Here is a 17578-nt window from a genome sequence, read left to right as displayed (position 1 = left end):
ATTTAGTGTGGGTGTATGAGTGTGTGTGTGAGTGTATACTCTGTACCAGAGTAAAACAATGGTCCTCTCAGATTACATCTCTGTGTCTGTGGAGGCTGCTGGGGAGGTGGTGGTGAGGGGGGCGGGACGTCCTGTGTCAACCAGCCATCTGATTGGATAAGGCCACTTATATATCTACAACACAGGGCCATCAAACTCACTACAACGTTCAAATTTGGAGCTGAAAACACTCAGCCTGCTTGGACAGCAGGAGACACTGAGCACTGGGCATCCATCTTTGGGAATTAATTTTTCTTTTCTACCAACATCAGACCAACATTCTTGTCGGGGTTTTTTTTTCTGTTTGCTAATTTTATTTTATTTTTTTATTTTTTTTTTACGTGTATACGGGGAGCACAATTACAGTACAAACAATCAGAAAAAAAGTGACAGGTCCTGCAATTCGCTTTAATTACGCAAACTTTGTGTCATCATCACAAGGTGGTCTTTGCTGGAATGAATATATCTGAGTCCAGTTATTGTCCAGAGGCCAGCACTCAGCCCAGCCAGGTTGTGGAGTGTGGAGCATGGGTTGCTTCGTCATCTTCCAGCCCAATAGGTCCTGAGCGGAGCCGCAGATTTGATCATGAAGCAGGTGGTGGACTGAAGGAGAGGAGAACAGGAAGCCCGGATTCCAGCCAAGCCAGTGAGGGAAAGTGTGGGGCTGAGCCGAGGATCCGCAGGCCCATGAATGCCTTTATGGTGTGGGCTAAGGATGAACGCAAGCGGCTGGCGTTGCAGAATCCAGACCTGCACAATGCCGTGCTAAGCAAGATGCTAGGTAAGACTTCCCTACCTGAATTTCCTCTACATTTTCCGGCATGTACATTAGGATGACCTGACTGCCATGCAATTTATTTATTTTGAGAGTTGTGTACTGTTGGGATCAGTTTCACGAAACTTTTTTTGATTGATTGTTAACTTCTAAAGCATTCTAGATTAGTTTCAAAAACTCAGTAAATTAAGCTTTAGTAGCTACAATAGAATGAATATATTCATATTTCTGTATCCTACAGTATCCCTTCAAAGTTAATGCTTGCATGCCAGTTGGATAAATATTACAGTTATTGGTTCCGAATCATTGCTTCAGAAACACAGTTTAGGACAGTCATATGGAATAGGTTTATTATGCTCTGATGGTCTCTGTGGTTTTGAGATCTTTTGTCCTTACATGTGTTTGTGCATGTGCTCAGAAGTTTGGATAGTTACAGATGAAGGCTTGTAAATATGTTGAAATATCTCACAAAGTCCGTAACATTCTACAAACAAGCGAAATCAGGAACAAGTGACTGCAGTAATGTGAAATGCCTGAACACATTGCGCAATATTTGCACATCGCTAGACTTCAAGTAACCAAAATGATGTCCTTGTTTTGAAAAACGTTTAATTTACTATTAGCAAAATGGCAGATTGGAGCAGACAGTCTTGAGCCCACAAACTGCTAATTGTCTGTAGGTACTGACCCGTTAATAATTCTCAAACCATTGAGTCTAAACGCTTAACTATACCAAACAAGTGGCCATATTGTTAAGGCATCCTGTTATCACAGGCTTTACTACTGAAGCCATTACTTCACAACTAACACAGTGTCACAGTTACAATTAATACGCAGGCATTCTGATTTTTATTATTATTTTTTTAAACTCAGAACCAAAAGTTAAATACATGGCGATGTCAAAATTTTGCTCAAAATAAAAGTTTTGTTGTTGCTTGACTAATTTTACTTGTTACTTTTCATTTTTTAAACAAGGAGGTGTTTAATGTAGAATATTATCTCATCTCATCTCATTATCTGTAGCCGCTTTATCCTGTACTACAGGATCGCAGGCAAGCTGGAGCCTATCCCAGCTGACTACAGGCGAAAGGCGGGGTACACCCTGGACAAGTCGCCAGATCATCACAGGGCTGACACATAGACACAGACAACCATTCACACTCACATTCACACCTACGCTCAATTTAGAGTCACCAGTTAACCTAACCTGCATGTCTTTGGACTGTGGGGGAAACCGGAGCACCCGGAGGAAACCCACGCGGACACGGAGAGAACATGCAAACTCCGCACAGAAAGGCCCTCATCGGCTACAGAGCTCAAACCCGGACCTTCTTGCTGTGAGGCGACAGCGCTAACCACTACACCACCGTGCCGCCCGTAGAATATTATATTAATTACAATTTAATTTGTCAATTATTCCAATACAAGCTGTTACAATAAACATTTAATATTTAATTATACTTGTATTAATTGTGAAATGCAATGATTGTTTGTGTCTATGTGTCAGCCCTGTGATGACCTGGTGACTTGTCCAGGGTGTACCCCACCTTTCGCCCGCAGTCAGCTGGGATAGGCTCCAGCTTGCCTGCGACTCTGTAGAACAGGATAAAGCGGCTAGAGATAATGAGATGAGATGAGAATTGTGAAATGCAGTTAAAACAGCAAATAATATTAACCCGAAACATAATAGCTTTCATGTATTTTTAGGCCAGTCCTGGAAGGCTCTGAGTACGCTGGACAAGCGTCCCTTCGTAGAGGAAGCTGAACGTCTCCGGCTGCAACATCTCCATGACCATCCCAACTACAAATACCGGCCTCGGCGTAAAAAGCAGCCCAAAAAGGTGAAGCGAGTGGAGCCTGGCCTGCTTCTCCATGGTCTGGGTGGATGCTCTGGGAGTGGAGATGCCTACCCTCAGCACCCTCATCCCCACCACCTTCTTCCATCTTTGGGCCATTTCCGAGATCTTCACTCTGGATCTGGTGCACAAGATCTGGAGATCTATGGCCTCCCTACACCTGAGATGTCTCCTCTGGACGTGCTGGAGGAGGGAGGCGGAGACTCTGTCTTCTTTCCCCCTCACATGCAGGATGATGTGGGCTTGGCACCTTGGGTCAACTACCACCAGCACCAACAGCAAAGCCAAAGCCACCATGCTAACCACCATCCCCCGAACATCCACTCTCTCCACCACTCCCACTCCCACCTCAACCAGAAACCTGCACCAGGTTGCCGTTCTATGCAGGAGAAATGCTCAGAACCTACGAACTCTCACAATCTCTTCCCTTCCCATTCCAGTATAAGTCTCCCAGAACAGGCCAAAGTCCCACAACCCTCTCCACTTCAAAGTGTTTACTATGGTCAAGTTTATGGAAACACCCCACAACAGCCCTTCACATCTCAACTTGGCCAACTTTCTCCCCCTCCAGAATCTTCCACCCCAGTTCCTACTTCCACTGCCCCCCAGGTTCCACCACCCTCCCTGGACAATAACGACCACCTAGGACCTTCAGCAGATTTCTGGAGTGAAGTGGACCATCATGAGTTTGAGCAGTATTTCAGTGCCAGCAGGACTCGAGTAAACAGGAGCACTGCATGTGAAGAGAGCAGCACGCTCATATCAGCCTTGTCTGATGCCAGCAACGCTGTCTACTACAGCACCTGTATTACTGGATAAAGACGTAACTCTCTGGCAAATGTTAGTTCTAAAATCAGGTGTATACAAGGTTTTTATGAGTGCAAGATTATCAGTAGATTTGATCAACTGTTTTGGCCTGATTAAATTTTAATCCTAAGTGTCAAGTGAATCAATTTTTTTATATGTTGTTTTTTTAAGAAGTTGCGGAAGAATACGTGTACATTACAGACTACAAAAAGATGTTTCATATTGCACCTCTTTTTAAGGGCTTTAGTACATATAGTTCTCAAGGCCACAGTCAGTTTGTCAACAGTTTCGTAGATTACATTCAGCTACAATATTCGTATATACCAGTCACAGCAAAGTTCATATCAAATGAGGCTCCAAAAGCAGGGACAATAAGAATGTGAATGTTTCTTTCATTTTCTCAGAGGGTTTTGTATTTACATGTGTGTTTTCTTTTTTTAATCTTTCTTTTATATAATTGTTCAAAAAAATATTATGTTTGCACTGGGTCAGAATGTTTTGAACTGTATGAGAAACCACTCGAAACTCCTTAGTTCTGCACTTGATGTATCTCAAGCAAAGAAAGTCATGTTCATGAAAGAGACCACAAAATCATCTCTGGAATTTGGATCTCTTGAAGACTGTAATTTATTGTGTATTTTCTTGCCGTATGACTGAAAAGGTCATTTAGTATATATGTATTTTATTAATCCTCTGTAAGTGCATTCTGTAATCCTTTGACTCAGCAACTGAGAGACATGTTGAGTTAGTAATAACTTTCCAGCTTTTGGTAGTAATTATCTTCAAATAGAAGTGTTTTCAATAAAATAAAAAAAAAAGTCTCTCAGCCATTAAATCAAAACAAGTAATTGGAAACACACAATTCATTTCATAGAATCATTTTCCCACATTGAAGAGGACATATGCATTTTGATTTTATACATGTGAATAGTTTTTTTTTTTTTTGCATTTGAAGTGTTGTTCTTAAAAATGTATTTTGTATTGCACATCCACACATTTCACTGAGTATTTTTCAAAAATAAAGGCTTAAAACATGAGTGGCTCGTGAGAATTATTGTATTTGGAGCACATTTTCAGCAGAGTGTGACATTTTGTCATGTCTGAATGGCCTGGAGAACTAGAGAGGGTCTGTGGTGACGGTTGTCCTTTAAGAAAGAGGGCGAGAAAGAATTGTCATAATGTTTAACAGCTCTAGTTCATTTCCACCTCATCTTCCCTCTCCCTGTCTGACTTCCTGATCATCCACAAAATGAGTTTGGCACAGGAAGCTAAACCACGAGCAAAAATAAAAACAGATTTGTCCGAGAAGAACTAAACTCAAAGTCCATATCCACTTATAACTTTATACAAAGAATCTCAAAAATCTTGAGATTAAAACAACGAACCCTTTTGTGGATTCATTTGGAAAATAGTAACGAAGAAAATAACGATACGCTAAATAGTCCTTAATTGTGTTCCCAGGTTTTATTTATTTATTTATTTTTAGTAACAGGCAAGACTATGTACCGGTGTTTGGGCATGCACGCTGATGTTCACCATAATTCACTCTGTTTTTATTCACGGTGAATGAAATACCAGAGCTGTTGATGAGTGACTGCATGAGGCGTTCATCTGATAAGCAGTAAAAACTCACCCAGCAATTAATTAGGTATAAAATTAGAAAGAATATCAAAACAGAGGAAGATCCTGTGGAAAGCGGGGAAGTTTGCATAGCTGGAACATTTTGTGTGTGTGTGTGTGTGTGTGTGTGTGTGTGTGTGTGTGTGTGTGTGTGTGTGTTTATACTACTGGCGACCAAATGTCCCCACAGGGATAGTAAAATCTGACAATTTCGACCTTGTGGGGACATTTGGATGGTCCCCACAAGGAAATTGCTGTTGTTGTGTTTTTTAAACAAATAAATAAATAAAAGAGTCAAAAATTTTCCTTTTCATTACTGAGGTTAAGGTTAGGGTTAGATTTAGGTGCAGGCACAGCATTAATTAACTGAAATAATAATGTTAATGGACGGTCCTCACAAGGATAGTGAAACAAATGTGTGTGTGTGTGTGTGTGTGTGTGTGCAGCCATGATTTATATATTGGTGGGGACTAAATGTTCCCATAAAGATAGGAATATCGAAGAGGTTTGACATTGTGGGGACATTTACCTGGTCCCCACGAGCTTTTGCTTGAAAAACTCAAAGAGACAGAAGCTTCTGTTTGGTTACTGAGGTTCAGCTGAGGGTTAATTTAATTAGCTGCAGTAATAATTATGTCGATGTACAGTAAGGTCCTCACAGGGATCGTAAGCCAAAAGTGTGTGTGTGTGTGTGTGTGTTTTTTCACTCCAGGGGAAGGATGTTAAAGGGAAGAGGTGCTTTTTCTGTCCAAACAGTTCACTCCCTGACCAGGAGAGAATAACATTAAGTCGATTGATTTTTCAAACTCATCTCAAGGTTAGAAAAATATTCTGAATGTTTTGATGTTTAGGGATGCGGGCTTCAAGAAAGCCGATGCCCTAAAATGAAATACTTTTTTCTTCTTCTTCAGCCTGCATTTTGGCCGGGGTATGATACACACAGTAAAAATAACAGAGGACACATCAGTGCATGTGGCAGCAAGTAGATTTTGTCACTTTGCCATCTCTCTCACTGTTTAAAGTTTATTACCCAGCTGTGGGTTCATGAATGCATGAGTGAACCATTTGGAGATTTATTCAAATAAAACTGACAGTAAAACCTGTTCACTTTCTAACTTCCCCTTGCCTGTAAGACAGAAACTCACCACTTCAGAAACATTATTGTTACCTGATTTCAAAGTCAGATCTTTTTTTTTTAACATTAAATCATTACTTTTACTCCATCTGTCTTCTCGTTAAGCTGTTATTTTCTTTGCTAGAGTTTTATGTGTAAGAATGTTGGCTTGAAGCTTCAAAGCTCCATAAAAGCAGTTTTACATTCTTATTGACAAAGGAAGTTGAAATCTCTTATGCAGTATTATTATATTGTGACCAGCACTTATCACTTGCCATTGCAGATGGACTAGCTTAGTTTTCATGTCTGAGTTAATGGAGGAAGAAAGAAGACGGAATTCGGCATCGACAGACTCTTGGAGATGTTCTGCACTATGCAGTGTGTCAAGTCTGACAGGATTTGTGTTTGGCACTAACACTAGTACAGAAAGTCTGTGCTGAGTGTTTGTCTGTGTGTGTGTTCCTTTGACATTAGGTGTGTAGGGTCACAGATCCTGTCATATTTGAGTGTTTTGTTATTGCAGCTGAGTGTGTGTGTGTGTGTGTGTGTGTGTGTGTGTGTGTGTGTGTGTGTGTGTGTGTCCTCACCCGACAGCTTCAGCTTTTCCATCAAACTGGACTGTGGACTCTCCCCAAAACCTCATCCAGCAAACTTAAAGCATGATGTCATTCATGTTTCTCTCTCTCTCTCTCTCTCTCTCTCTCTCTCTCTTTCTCTCTCATCCCTTCTTCTTCTTATCAGGATGTGTGACCACCATCCGTACCCTCACTCTTCCCTTCTCTGACAGGAAGTAGCTCTACCTCCCCTTCCTGTGTAAACGGCAAGGCGAGGGGAATGTGGATGAATGTAAGAGCATGTATATATGTGTGTGCAGAGGAAACTCCTTTCTGCTATGGTAAATCCCTTTGCCAAGCCTTCTAAGGCTACACAGAGTAAAGGTCAAGGGTCAATGGAAAGGCCTGGCGTAAGAAATGAGCTCAGTGCATGACTGCTGGTGCTTTCCTTAGAGTCAAACACATCCTAAAGACTTCCCCATGTCTTAAAGATGTGAGTTAGAGATTCATCTCTACTTGTTACAAATGATACTAGAGACTCCAACCGTCCCTCCCATCCAGAGACCAATTTTGCTCCCTAGGCCTCTGGTTGCATCAGTATTTGAACTTGCGATCTCTTTTTGAAATGTGTAGCGGTATCACATCAAGGCAATTGTACATTTTAGATGATCTGGCGATTGTATGTCATTCAGGAATATACCAGGCATTCTTTATGATACATTAGTTATGATGCATTCCCTATACACATTCCATCGTTTTCCAAGCAAACAAATTTGTGGACTGAACTGCAGCCCAACACAAATGGAGTCCTGAGAATAATCTTGGAAGTCATGAGGGGTCGTTTTCTCCTCGGTTTAATGTAGTTTCCATGACAGTGCCATAATTGCCAGTGCAGCGTCTGGGAGCCGGGCTGTTGACCCGGAGTGACGCCTTGCTAAAGATCAGCAAGTGAGCCAGCAGACAGAACCAACCCTCATAAATGCTCACTTCTTTTTTTGGGGGGGTTGTTTTGGGTGTTTTTGTTGTTGCTCAGTTTTGAGGCTATTTTTTTCCCCTTTCGCACAATTCTCAGATTTCCATTTTTCTTCTTCTCCAACATATAATTGTGCCTTGCTGTGCATAAGTGACCAGGACTTGGCCCCGAGAATCACAAATCACCCACATACACACACATACACACCGAGACAGAGAGATTAATACTCTTGTCTTGTCGTCTCATACACTTGGCCACTGCTGGACTTTGCTCAGAGACAGACTTCCAGACCAGTGACAACCACACACTCACCCACACAAACACATACACACATCATTTTCCCAGGACCCAAAGTCTCCTAACCCACTGGTGCCATGCGGGCGTTGTGAAACATCCACCATGGCTCTGTGAGTGTTTTTGAGTTTTTCCCCCTTTCTTGTGCTGCCATTTATTGGCCATCCGTATAATTACAAAAAACAACTCTTTGCCTTTGATGAGTGACATTTTTTTCATTTCTGTCTGGGATATAAGAGCAGTACTATTTAATCACTGATTTATCTCCATTTTGTTAAAAGTCCGTTTCCGAAGAGAAGCGACTGCATGCTGCAAACCGAGGACAAAAATCTTCTGTTTGCATTAAGTGGTTTTCTCTGGGAGAGAAACAGTCAGAGAGGCCGCAAGAGTGCGGCAAGTGGAGGAGAGCCAAAAACCAGGGGGTGGAGAGGGAAAGAAAGAAAGATGGACAGAAAAGGACACAGGGAAAGAATGAGCTGAAAGAAGACAAGAGAAGGAAAATATGCATAAGATATTGAGAAAAGATATGAGACTGAATGAATAAAAATGCAAAAAAAACCCCACAAAAAACAGGGGAATAAAAAGCTACATTTCATGAAAAAGTCTGTCTATGATTCAGCTTTTTCCTCTTTCAGAGAGCAATCTGTACACTTTCACTCCATGAAGTTGCATCGTTCATCAAAGTTCCTTCTTCGTGTCCTCCTTCACTTTGTTCTTTTTCCCTGCACATGTTGTTTATCAGTGTATCCCAATTTTTTTTTTTTTTTTGGGGGGGGGCATTTGAAAGGTGAAAAAAATCACTTGTTGAAAAGTTCCTCCCAAAAAAATGAACATGAGAATGTGGGTGAGGGGGCGATAGTTGCTCTCAAGTCCACTAGCCGCACTCAGTCTGGCAGATCAAAACATTTTCGTGTTTCTGATGGAAAGCCAAACATTTCCTATTACTCTTTTTCCCCGAGTCACCCCTCATTTTCTGTTCTCCGGTCTTTGAGCAACATGGGAAGATTTGTTCATTCAGTGACAGTGTGTGGCCAACAAACCAACTTCACCTCAGCCAACAACCATTTTGTGGCTTATGACCATAAACTACCAGTTTCACAAACTTATTCTAAATGAGGTTCATTTCTAAGATATTTCTGATATTTCTATTTTTGCTAAGGCATGAAGTTACATATTTCTGTTCAATTTATTTTAAGGAGTCCTTGGGCAACTTCTGTTTCATTTGAGCAGGCTGGGAGGCAAAATTTTAACCGAATTCTGAATAATTAAGCCTCAAAGTGGCAAAAAAAGGTTTATTATAGCTGTGCCTTCTATGAAATGTGCATATTACTGTACGATATAGAGGGCAGCATGGTGGTGCAGTAGTTAGCACTGTTGCTGCACAGCAAGAAGGTTCTGAGTTTGAATCTGGTGGCAAACTGGGGCCTTTCTGTGTGGAGTTTGCAGGATCTCGCTGTGCCTGTATAGGGGCCTTTCACATGACGTCATTATAACTATGGATTTGTTTATATGGCCATATTGCCGGGCAAGCTTTGCGTTTGACAACGACTGGGACAATAGCGGCACAAGTGTATGAAAGTGATTGTAAGCCCAATTAAGTAAATATCTACAGATAAACTTGTAGAAGTTGCATCTAAAAGAACAATGCCAGAGACCTGTAGTGCTTTTGGATGTAATAACAGATGTGGAGGAAGCCTAGTTTAACTTTTCACCGCTTCCCGGCGAGCCCAGAAAGACGAGAAAAATGGCGAGCTGCAGTTAAACATGAAGACTGGATGCCAACAAAGTATTTCCGTGTGTGTGGAGAACATTTTATATCAGGTTAGTGTGAAAGCTCTGTGCACCTGTTACTTCTCCTAAAACTTTTTCTAGCTCAAGGCCATTCAGTTATAAAAATCCCATAGATTTAGATCTAGCCTAGGCGTACTCAAGTTAACATTCAATAAGTCTGTAAGTTGGCGTAACATGGACAGAACTTTGATCTAGATAGTAAAGCTGCATGGTCTGGCACTAAGTACAGTCTACTGGTACATACACAAGCGTGTCATATTTAACGGCTCTACTGCACTACAAAAAAACATGCCAAATGGCAAATGCATGAACATTAAAATGTATATCTGGATATAGGCTTTAGACGCAATATTTTATTAGACCTAATGCTTGGCTGGACTAGCAGCAGGTTTGTTATGCACTGATAATGTAGACTAGGCTAAACACCAAAAAATATGCTAGATCTAGGCCCTGGCTTGTTTATTACTATTGGAAGTCCATTTTTGAGCTTACCCTTGTCATAATAAGGTATTTTTCTTTACTGGGAATTACCCATCACATTCCAGCATGCACGAAACCTGCCTTGAAATATTGTATTTAGAAGTCCCAAATACTAAATATTTTCTTCTCCATGCTTCACGGAAGGCGGTCACATTTTTCTCTGCTCTCCCTCTCCCTCCTTTTTCCCCCCTGCTTGTGCTCCTTTGTTTCATCTCGTCTGTCTATACTTTTGAGAGACTCTCTCCACATTGCTCTCTAAACTAAAAAAAAAAAAATCATGGAATTGATAAACTGGTCTCCTAACGAAATTGACACAGTTTTCTCGACGAGAAGCCTGGGTTCAGGGGAACCCGCCTGTCCTGCCGGAACATTCGCAGCTGGTTACATGATGGATGCGTGGGAGCGGTGGCGGGTCGTGTGCCTGGTGATTCTTTCTGTGGAGGACATTGAAGACATCTACCTATTCAGAACCATGATTACAGGACTTTTGCTGACTGGATTAGGCATTGCCCTGGTTTATCGAGGAAATCAGACAATGGTGACAGCTGTTCAAAGCCCCATAAAGCTGCCCGATATGATTGAAGTGGTGGGCAGAGCTGTCGGCACTCAGACTGTGGCTATTCAGAACTTGATCCACAACATGGATGACATCATGGAGAAGCTTTTGGCTTTGCAAAGAAAAAGTATTTCGGAGACCAAATTGGATAAAATGGACAGAATGGACAGAAATGGACGAATAGAGTGGACGTGCAAAAAACGCGTCTGCTCGCCCCAAGACCAAACAATCCCAATCTTATCTACTTTCAGCTCCCTGAGACAGCACTGGCCTCAGCCGAGGCCGTTGCTGGGACAACATCTCCCCCTGAAGGTCACTGCTGTGAGACGCTCTCGCATTCCTCGCATTCCTTCCCCCACTTCCCGCTGTCGCCGCTTTCACCCCCAGTGTGACAAGCGGGTGCGTGACCAGCGCCCTCATGGCTGCAGGAGCGGACGACTGCTTGTTTGCACTGGGTTACCTCTACCTCCTCCCCTCCCCCCTCCCCCCTTATCCTCACCCTGATCACCCCACCTTTCCCCCCTTCAAGTCCCGTGTTTTCATGTTGTAAAGTGCACTTGTGTTTTTTGTGCTTATGTGCTGAGGTTTTTTTAAATGTTCCCACACTGTACTCCTCGCAGGAGCATAGGGTGGGGGTTGCTTTTTTCTCCTCTCCTTTCCTCATGTTCTCTGTAATTTCTTTTTTTTCCCCTGTCTTCCTGTCCTGTCCACTCCCCCTCTTATGTGTATGTATGTATGTATGTAAGGGCAGGTTGATGGTCAATTTCACAGGTACCGGTACAGTGATAATAAAGGGTTCATTCATCATTCTAAGTAGTTCAGGATGTCGTAATGTCCCAAATCCGGTAGCTGGTTTGTCGTACACTTTTCAAGTGGAATAAATACATTTGTAGGTAAATTATATGGAACTGTGATGCCTGCATGTTTCAGCTTTTTGATGTAATGCGATCTACTGGTATAATCTAAATTTTTAATCATTTCAGAGAGATTGTACTGACTGCAGCCATCTCAATTTTCATTATTAACTGTCATGGGTATGTTTCTTTGTTTGCCCAGCAATATGGCGTACACTGCATGACAAACAAAAATCTGTGACGTCAGTGAAAAGCCCCTATAGGTTTTTGCCCATAGAACAGAGACATGTGGATTTGGTCAGCTGGTTACTCTAAATTGCCTGTAGTTGTGAATGGCTGTTTGTCTCTGTGTTAGCCCTTCAATAGATTGGTGACATGCCTAGGATATACCCCACCTTTCACCACAGTCAGCTGGGATTGGCTCCAGCTTGCCTGTGACCCTGTACAAGATAAGCAGTTATGGATAATGGATGGATCGATGGATGGATGGATTATATAGTCTGTCAAAATAGTAGTCCATACACTGTATAGTAGCACATTATTTTCACATAAATTCTTAGCGACTTAACCAACATCACAAGTGTACCATGTGTGATATACAACCCCAAATCAGAAAAAGTTGGGATGATATGGACAATACAAATAAAAAAAGAAAGAAGTGATTTGTAAATTTACTTTGACTTGTATTTCATTGCAGACAGTATGAACCTAAGATATTTCATGTTTTGTCTGGTCAACTTCATTTCATTTGTTAATATACATCCATTCATGTGTTTCAGGCCTGCAAGACATTCCAAAAAACTTGTGACAGGGATTTGGATATTTCACCCTGTACGGTGCATAACATCACTTAATGATTCAAGGAACCTGGGGGAATTTCAGTGCGTAAAGGACAAGGGTGCAGGCCGAAGCTAAACACGTCTGTTAATATACTTCCATTCCTGCATTTCAGGCCTGCAACACATCCCAAAAAGTTAAAACTCAACTGTGCAAAAAGGAAGCCTTATGTTAACTGTTTACAGAAGTGCCGTTGACTTCTCCGGACTGGGAGACAGCTGAGGTGGACCATCACACAGTGGAAACGTATTATGGTCAGACGAATCAGTATTCCAGGTCTCTTTTGGAAGAAATGGATGCAGTGTTCTCTGGACCAAAGACAAAAAGGACCATCCAGACTGTTACCAGCAATGAGTCCAAAAGCCAGGGTCTATCATGGTATGGGGTTGTGCCAGTGCCCTTTGCAAAGGTAACTTACACTTCTGTGATGGCAGCATTAATGCAGAAAAGTACATTGAGATTTTTGGAGCAACATATGCTGCTTTCAAGATGACATCTTTTCCAGAGATATTTCAACAAGACAAGGCAAAACCTCATTCTGCACACATTACAAAAGCATGGCTGTGGAAGGAGAGGGTGTGGATGCTGGATTGGCCTGCCTGCAGTCCTAACCTGTCCCCAATGGAGAATGTGTGGTGAATTTTGAAACGGAAAATATGACAATGACAATTCCATACTGTTGCATATCTTAAGACCTGTTTGCAGGAAGAATGGGACAAAATAACACCTGAAACACTTAACCATTTGGTGTCTTCAGTCCCTAAACATCATTAAGCATTGTGAAAAGGAATGGCAACATTATAAAGTGGCAAATGCTTCACCATCCCAACATTTTTTTTAAATTCGCTGCAAGAATCAAAGTTGTAGTGTGCTTATTTTGAAAAATACAATTAGATTCATGAGGTAAAGCATCAAATAATGTGCTGTTGTATTATTTTGGGTTCAATGCAGGTCAAAGATTATTTCCAAATAATTGTTTTCAGTTTTAATCTCAATTTCAACATACTGTCCCATGTTTTTCTGATTTGGGGTTGTAATATACTGTGAGTCATAGCCTTAGAACAAGCCTAGTTAATTTGTGATTATCCAGAGTCAGGGCCAGGCAGCAGACAAATTGGCTAAAGTGGCTCTCTGCTAGGGACCTTCATTCAATATAGTGCAACCACGGTAAACTAAGACAGTGTCTCTTCCAATAGCTGGACAAAACCAAAAAAAAAAAAAAGAAGTAAATCTCAGTAAGTTTGTTTTCATAATCTATTTAACAGAAAATTAGATCATATGAAATGCTCAGCCAGCACCTTCAAGCTGAAGCTAGGACTGCTAAATATGAGCAAATGGGACAAGAGGCAGTCTGGGTTAGATACATGTGCCGGTTTATTGAAAACAAGCAAACAATACAAAAGGGTAAATCCAAATATGTAGTCAAAGCATAGGCACAGATCAGGCAATCAACAAGTAGTGATAAATGGGGAACAACCAGAAATCACAGTAATAAACAAAACAGAGTCAAATCCCAAACAGCAAATGAGAGACCAAAGGCTTGGTGTCATCGCTTGTGTAATCTGGACTATACAGTATAAAGGGCGAGTGTGATTAAAAACAGGTGTGCTTGAATAGAAGTCACATGGACTAAAGTGTGTACGTGAGTCATGTGGTATGGTTTGTAGTCCATGAGGCTGATGGGACACAGAGCTCAAGAAAAAAGCTGTCGCTGACATAAAATTAGATTTCTTTACATCTAATGTGCTTATTGTTAATGAACAAATAACTGATCAGGGATTTGATGTACTTAACAGAAAATTGGACTCGACCAAATGAATTTGTAGCTTTAAATGAAACTAGCCTTCCTGGGTACAGCTATTTAGACACTGCCCTCATCTAATTGGTCAAGGAGGAGGTGTTGTGTTAATTACCTCGCCTGGGACGGAGTCCACCAGGGGGCGAGGTATTGTTTTCGGTCAGGTTTGTTTGTTTGTTTGTTAACGATATTATGGGAAAATGGCTGGATCAATCTTCATGAAACTTTCAGAATAGATGGGCATTGGTATACCTCGCCCCCTGGTGGACTCCGTCCCAGGTGAGGTAATTAACACAACACCTCCTCCTTGACCAATTAGATGAGGGCAGTGTCTAAATAGCTGTACCCAGGAAGGCTAGTTTCATTTAAAGCTACAAATTAATTTGGTCGAGTCCAATTTTCTGTTAAGTACATCAATAGAACCTCCAACATTTTGAGGGTCATCCGATCAAGGTCACCAAAAAGGTCAAAATCGTTTTTGTTCTGGTTACTGTCTCAAGTAGAGGCGCTAGCCACTATGTCATTGTACTGTAAGAATGTAAGAGTGTAACAATCGCGCACTGTGCATGCGCATACATGTGTTCTGATTAAAATGGCCGGTGAGTGGTCGGTTCACCATTCGATATAAATGGACTAGACTAAAAAAAAAACGCTTTCAGACATGTTTATGCTTATTACAGAGGGAAAGTGCGTTCCACTGAGCTCTAGCACTGGGCCATTTCCAGGAAATAAGAGTTTGGGTCATGGCAACAGCGTGTGTATGTCAGCCTCGGTTCGGAGGTTTCAGTTTCGCAAACTGTAAGAGGTAAGAGTAGAATAATATAAAGTACAGACACTTGGTATATTTTACTTCTGTGATTTTTAAATTGTTCATTTTTGGATTACACTTCATTTTTCATTTTTGTGGTTACTGCCTCAGAGAGTAAATATATATATATATATATATATATATATATATATATATATATATATATATATATATATATTACTGTATATGCTATATTTACTGTATGGACATGGTATCAGAAAAAAATTTATTTATAAGCAGTAGCCCCATGGACCCATAGGGTACCTATTTTTTTTGCGATATCTTCCTTCATATTCATCATAAGTGCTACCAGGCAAGGTTTGTTTTGCCTGGTAACACTTGTTTGTAATGATACTCTAGGTATTCAACAGAAATCTGGAAATGAATTTAACTTATTTTGAGTACATATTGAACATAGCCACAAAAAAGTCTGCTCATTCATTTCCAGTCTTTAGTATTAAGAGGCCAATCAGACCATATTCTGAATTTCAGTAGAAATTCACAGACTTCCTTCCAAAAATTTTTTTTCAATAGAAAAATTGGGAATTGTTGGAGACTTCCTATTAATTCTGATAAAAAACATGTCCCACTGAAAGCTTTATTTATGTCAGTTGTCGACTTGGTAGATGCTGTCCCCTCCCACTCTGACCCATTCAATCAGGTTTGCTGATGGTGGAGTGGCAGGATGCTTTATGTCCCAGGGTGCCCTCATATCTGTGTTACCTTCTGGCACTCTCTTTTAGTTATGCTGTCAAAGCTCAGCCTGATCACTCTGATCACAATGTACACTCTTTAAACCACTATACTACAAGAACAAGCAGGTAATCGGTTCAAGCTCATTCTCACTTCTCTGTCTCTCTTACTGTCAGGTGACACATGCACTCCTTCTGCTGATAGGAAGTCATTGCTTGTTCATGTCTCCCTCTGCCCTCAGGACCTGCCTGGTTCATCATGATGCTCTACAAGCAGCACTTGCTGCTGCTGCTGGGGATGGTCCTATATATATATATATATATATATATATATATATAAAATCTCATCTCATTATCTGTAGCCACTTTATCCTGTTCTCAGGGTCACAGGCAAGCTGGAGCCTATCCTAGCTGACTACGGGCGAAAGGCAGGGTACACCCTGGACAAGTCGCCAGGTCATCACAGGGCTGACACATAGACACAGACAACCATTCACACCTACGGTCAATTTAGAGTCACCAGTTAACCTAACCTGCATGTCTTTGGACTGTGGGGGAAACTGGAGCACCCGGAGGAAACCCATGCGGACAAGGGGAGAACATGCAAACTCCACACAGAAAAGCCCTCGCCGGCCACGGGGCTCGAACCCGGACCTTCTTGCTGTGAGGCGATAGTGCTAACCACTACACCACCGCGCCTAAAGATTACTGTGCAAGGTCCCACTTGAATAAAGATTGCACTTATCAAAAACAGTTTATACCCAAGTCTCACCTGCTCTTTGTAACAATGTCTATCATTAAAAGCACTATACAAATACAACTGAATTGAATTAAACTAGGGCGGCATGGTGGTGTACATCCCTGCTAAAATCGCAGGTTTTTTGTGATTAAAAAAATGAACCCAAGATAAATCCCTTCAGAACTTATTTCACCTTTATTGCAAAATTACAGCCTGTACAAAGAAGGTGATGGGTGGCATAGTGGTGTAGTGGTTAGCGCTGTTGCCTCACAGCAAGAAGGTCCTGGGTTCGAGCCCAGTGGCCGACAAGGGCCTTTCTGTGTGGAGTTTGCATGTTCTCCCCGTGTCCACCTGGGTTTCCTCCGGGTGCTCCGGTTTCCCCCACAGTCCAAAGACATGCAGGTTAGGTTAACTGATGGCTCTAATTTGACCGTAGGTGTGAATGTGAGTGTGAATGGTTGTCTGTGTCTATGTGTCAACCCTGCGATGACCTGGCGACCTGTCCAGGGTGTACCCCGCCTCTCACCCATAGTCAGCTGGGATAGGCTCCAGCTTGCCTGCGACCCTGTAGAACAGGATAAGTGGCTAGAGATAATGGACGGATGGATGGACAAAGAAGGTGAGAACATTACATTACATTTCAGGCATTTAGCAGACACTCTTATCCAGAGAGACATACCCAGAGCAGCCTCTTGCTCAAGGGCCCTTCAGCCATTCCTGCTGGTCCAGGGAATCAAACCGGCAACCTTTTGGTCTCAAAGCTGCTTCTCTAACCATTAAGCCATGACTTTCATCAAATCAGAAACTGTTTAACGAAAAAAAGGAAAAAAGAATCATACAAAGATCTGGTTGCATTAGTGTGTACACCCCTAAACTAATGCTTAGTTGAAGCATCTTTTGATTTTATTACAGCACTCAATCTTTTTGGGTAAGAGTCTATCAGTTTGGCACATCTGGACTTGGCAGTTTTTATCCACTCTTCCTTGCCAAC

General features: G+C 41.6%; 1 protein-coding gene across 1 annotated transcript; it reads left to right on the top strand.

Moving 5' to 3' along the window:
• Positions 1 to 216: 216 nt before the first annotated feature.
• Positions 217 to 4491, top strand: sox18 (SRY-box transcription factor 18). Its single transcript, XM_060936879.1, has 2 exons — positions 217 to 820; positions 2522 to 4491. The coding sequence occupies exons 1-2, from the start codon at positions 496 to 498 to the stop codon at positions 3487 to 3489; spliced, it is 1293 nt and encodes a 430-aa protein (XP_060792862.1). The 5' UTR covers positions 217 to 495; the 3' UTR covers positions 3490 to 4491.
• Positions 4492 to 17578: the final 13087 nt, after the last annotated feature.

Source organism: Neoarius graeffei, chromosome 13 (genome assembly GCF_027579695.1).
Source record: "Neoarius graeffei isolate fNeoGra1 chromosome 13, fNeoGra1.pri, whole genome shotgun sequence".
In the NCBI taxonomy this organism is placed as follows: Eukaryota; Metazoa; Chordata; class Actinopteri; order Siluriformes; family Ariidae; genus Neoarius; species Neoarius graeffei.
The sequence above is the reverse complement of the archived record's forward strand: the minus strand, read 5'-3'. Positions and strand labels throughout refer to the sequence as shown.

What these genes read in the sequence shown, in the direction of transcription:
- sox18 (XM_060936879.1), top strand. Translation starts at nt 496, where the DNA reads ATGAATATATCTGAGTCCAGTTATTGTCCAGAGGCCAGCACTCAGCCC. An exon ending in CGTGCTAAGCAAGATGCTAG is followed by an intron (nt 821 to 2,521) that starts GTAAGACTTCCC and finishes ATGTATTTTTAG; the next exon opens with GCCAGTCCTGGAAGGCTCTG.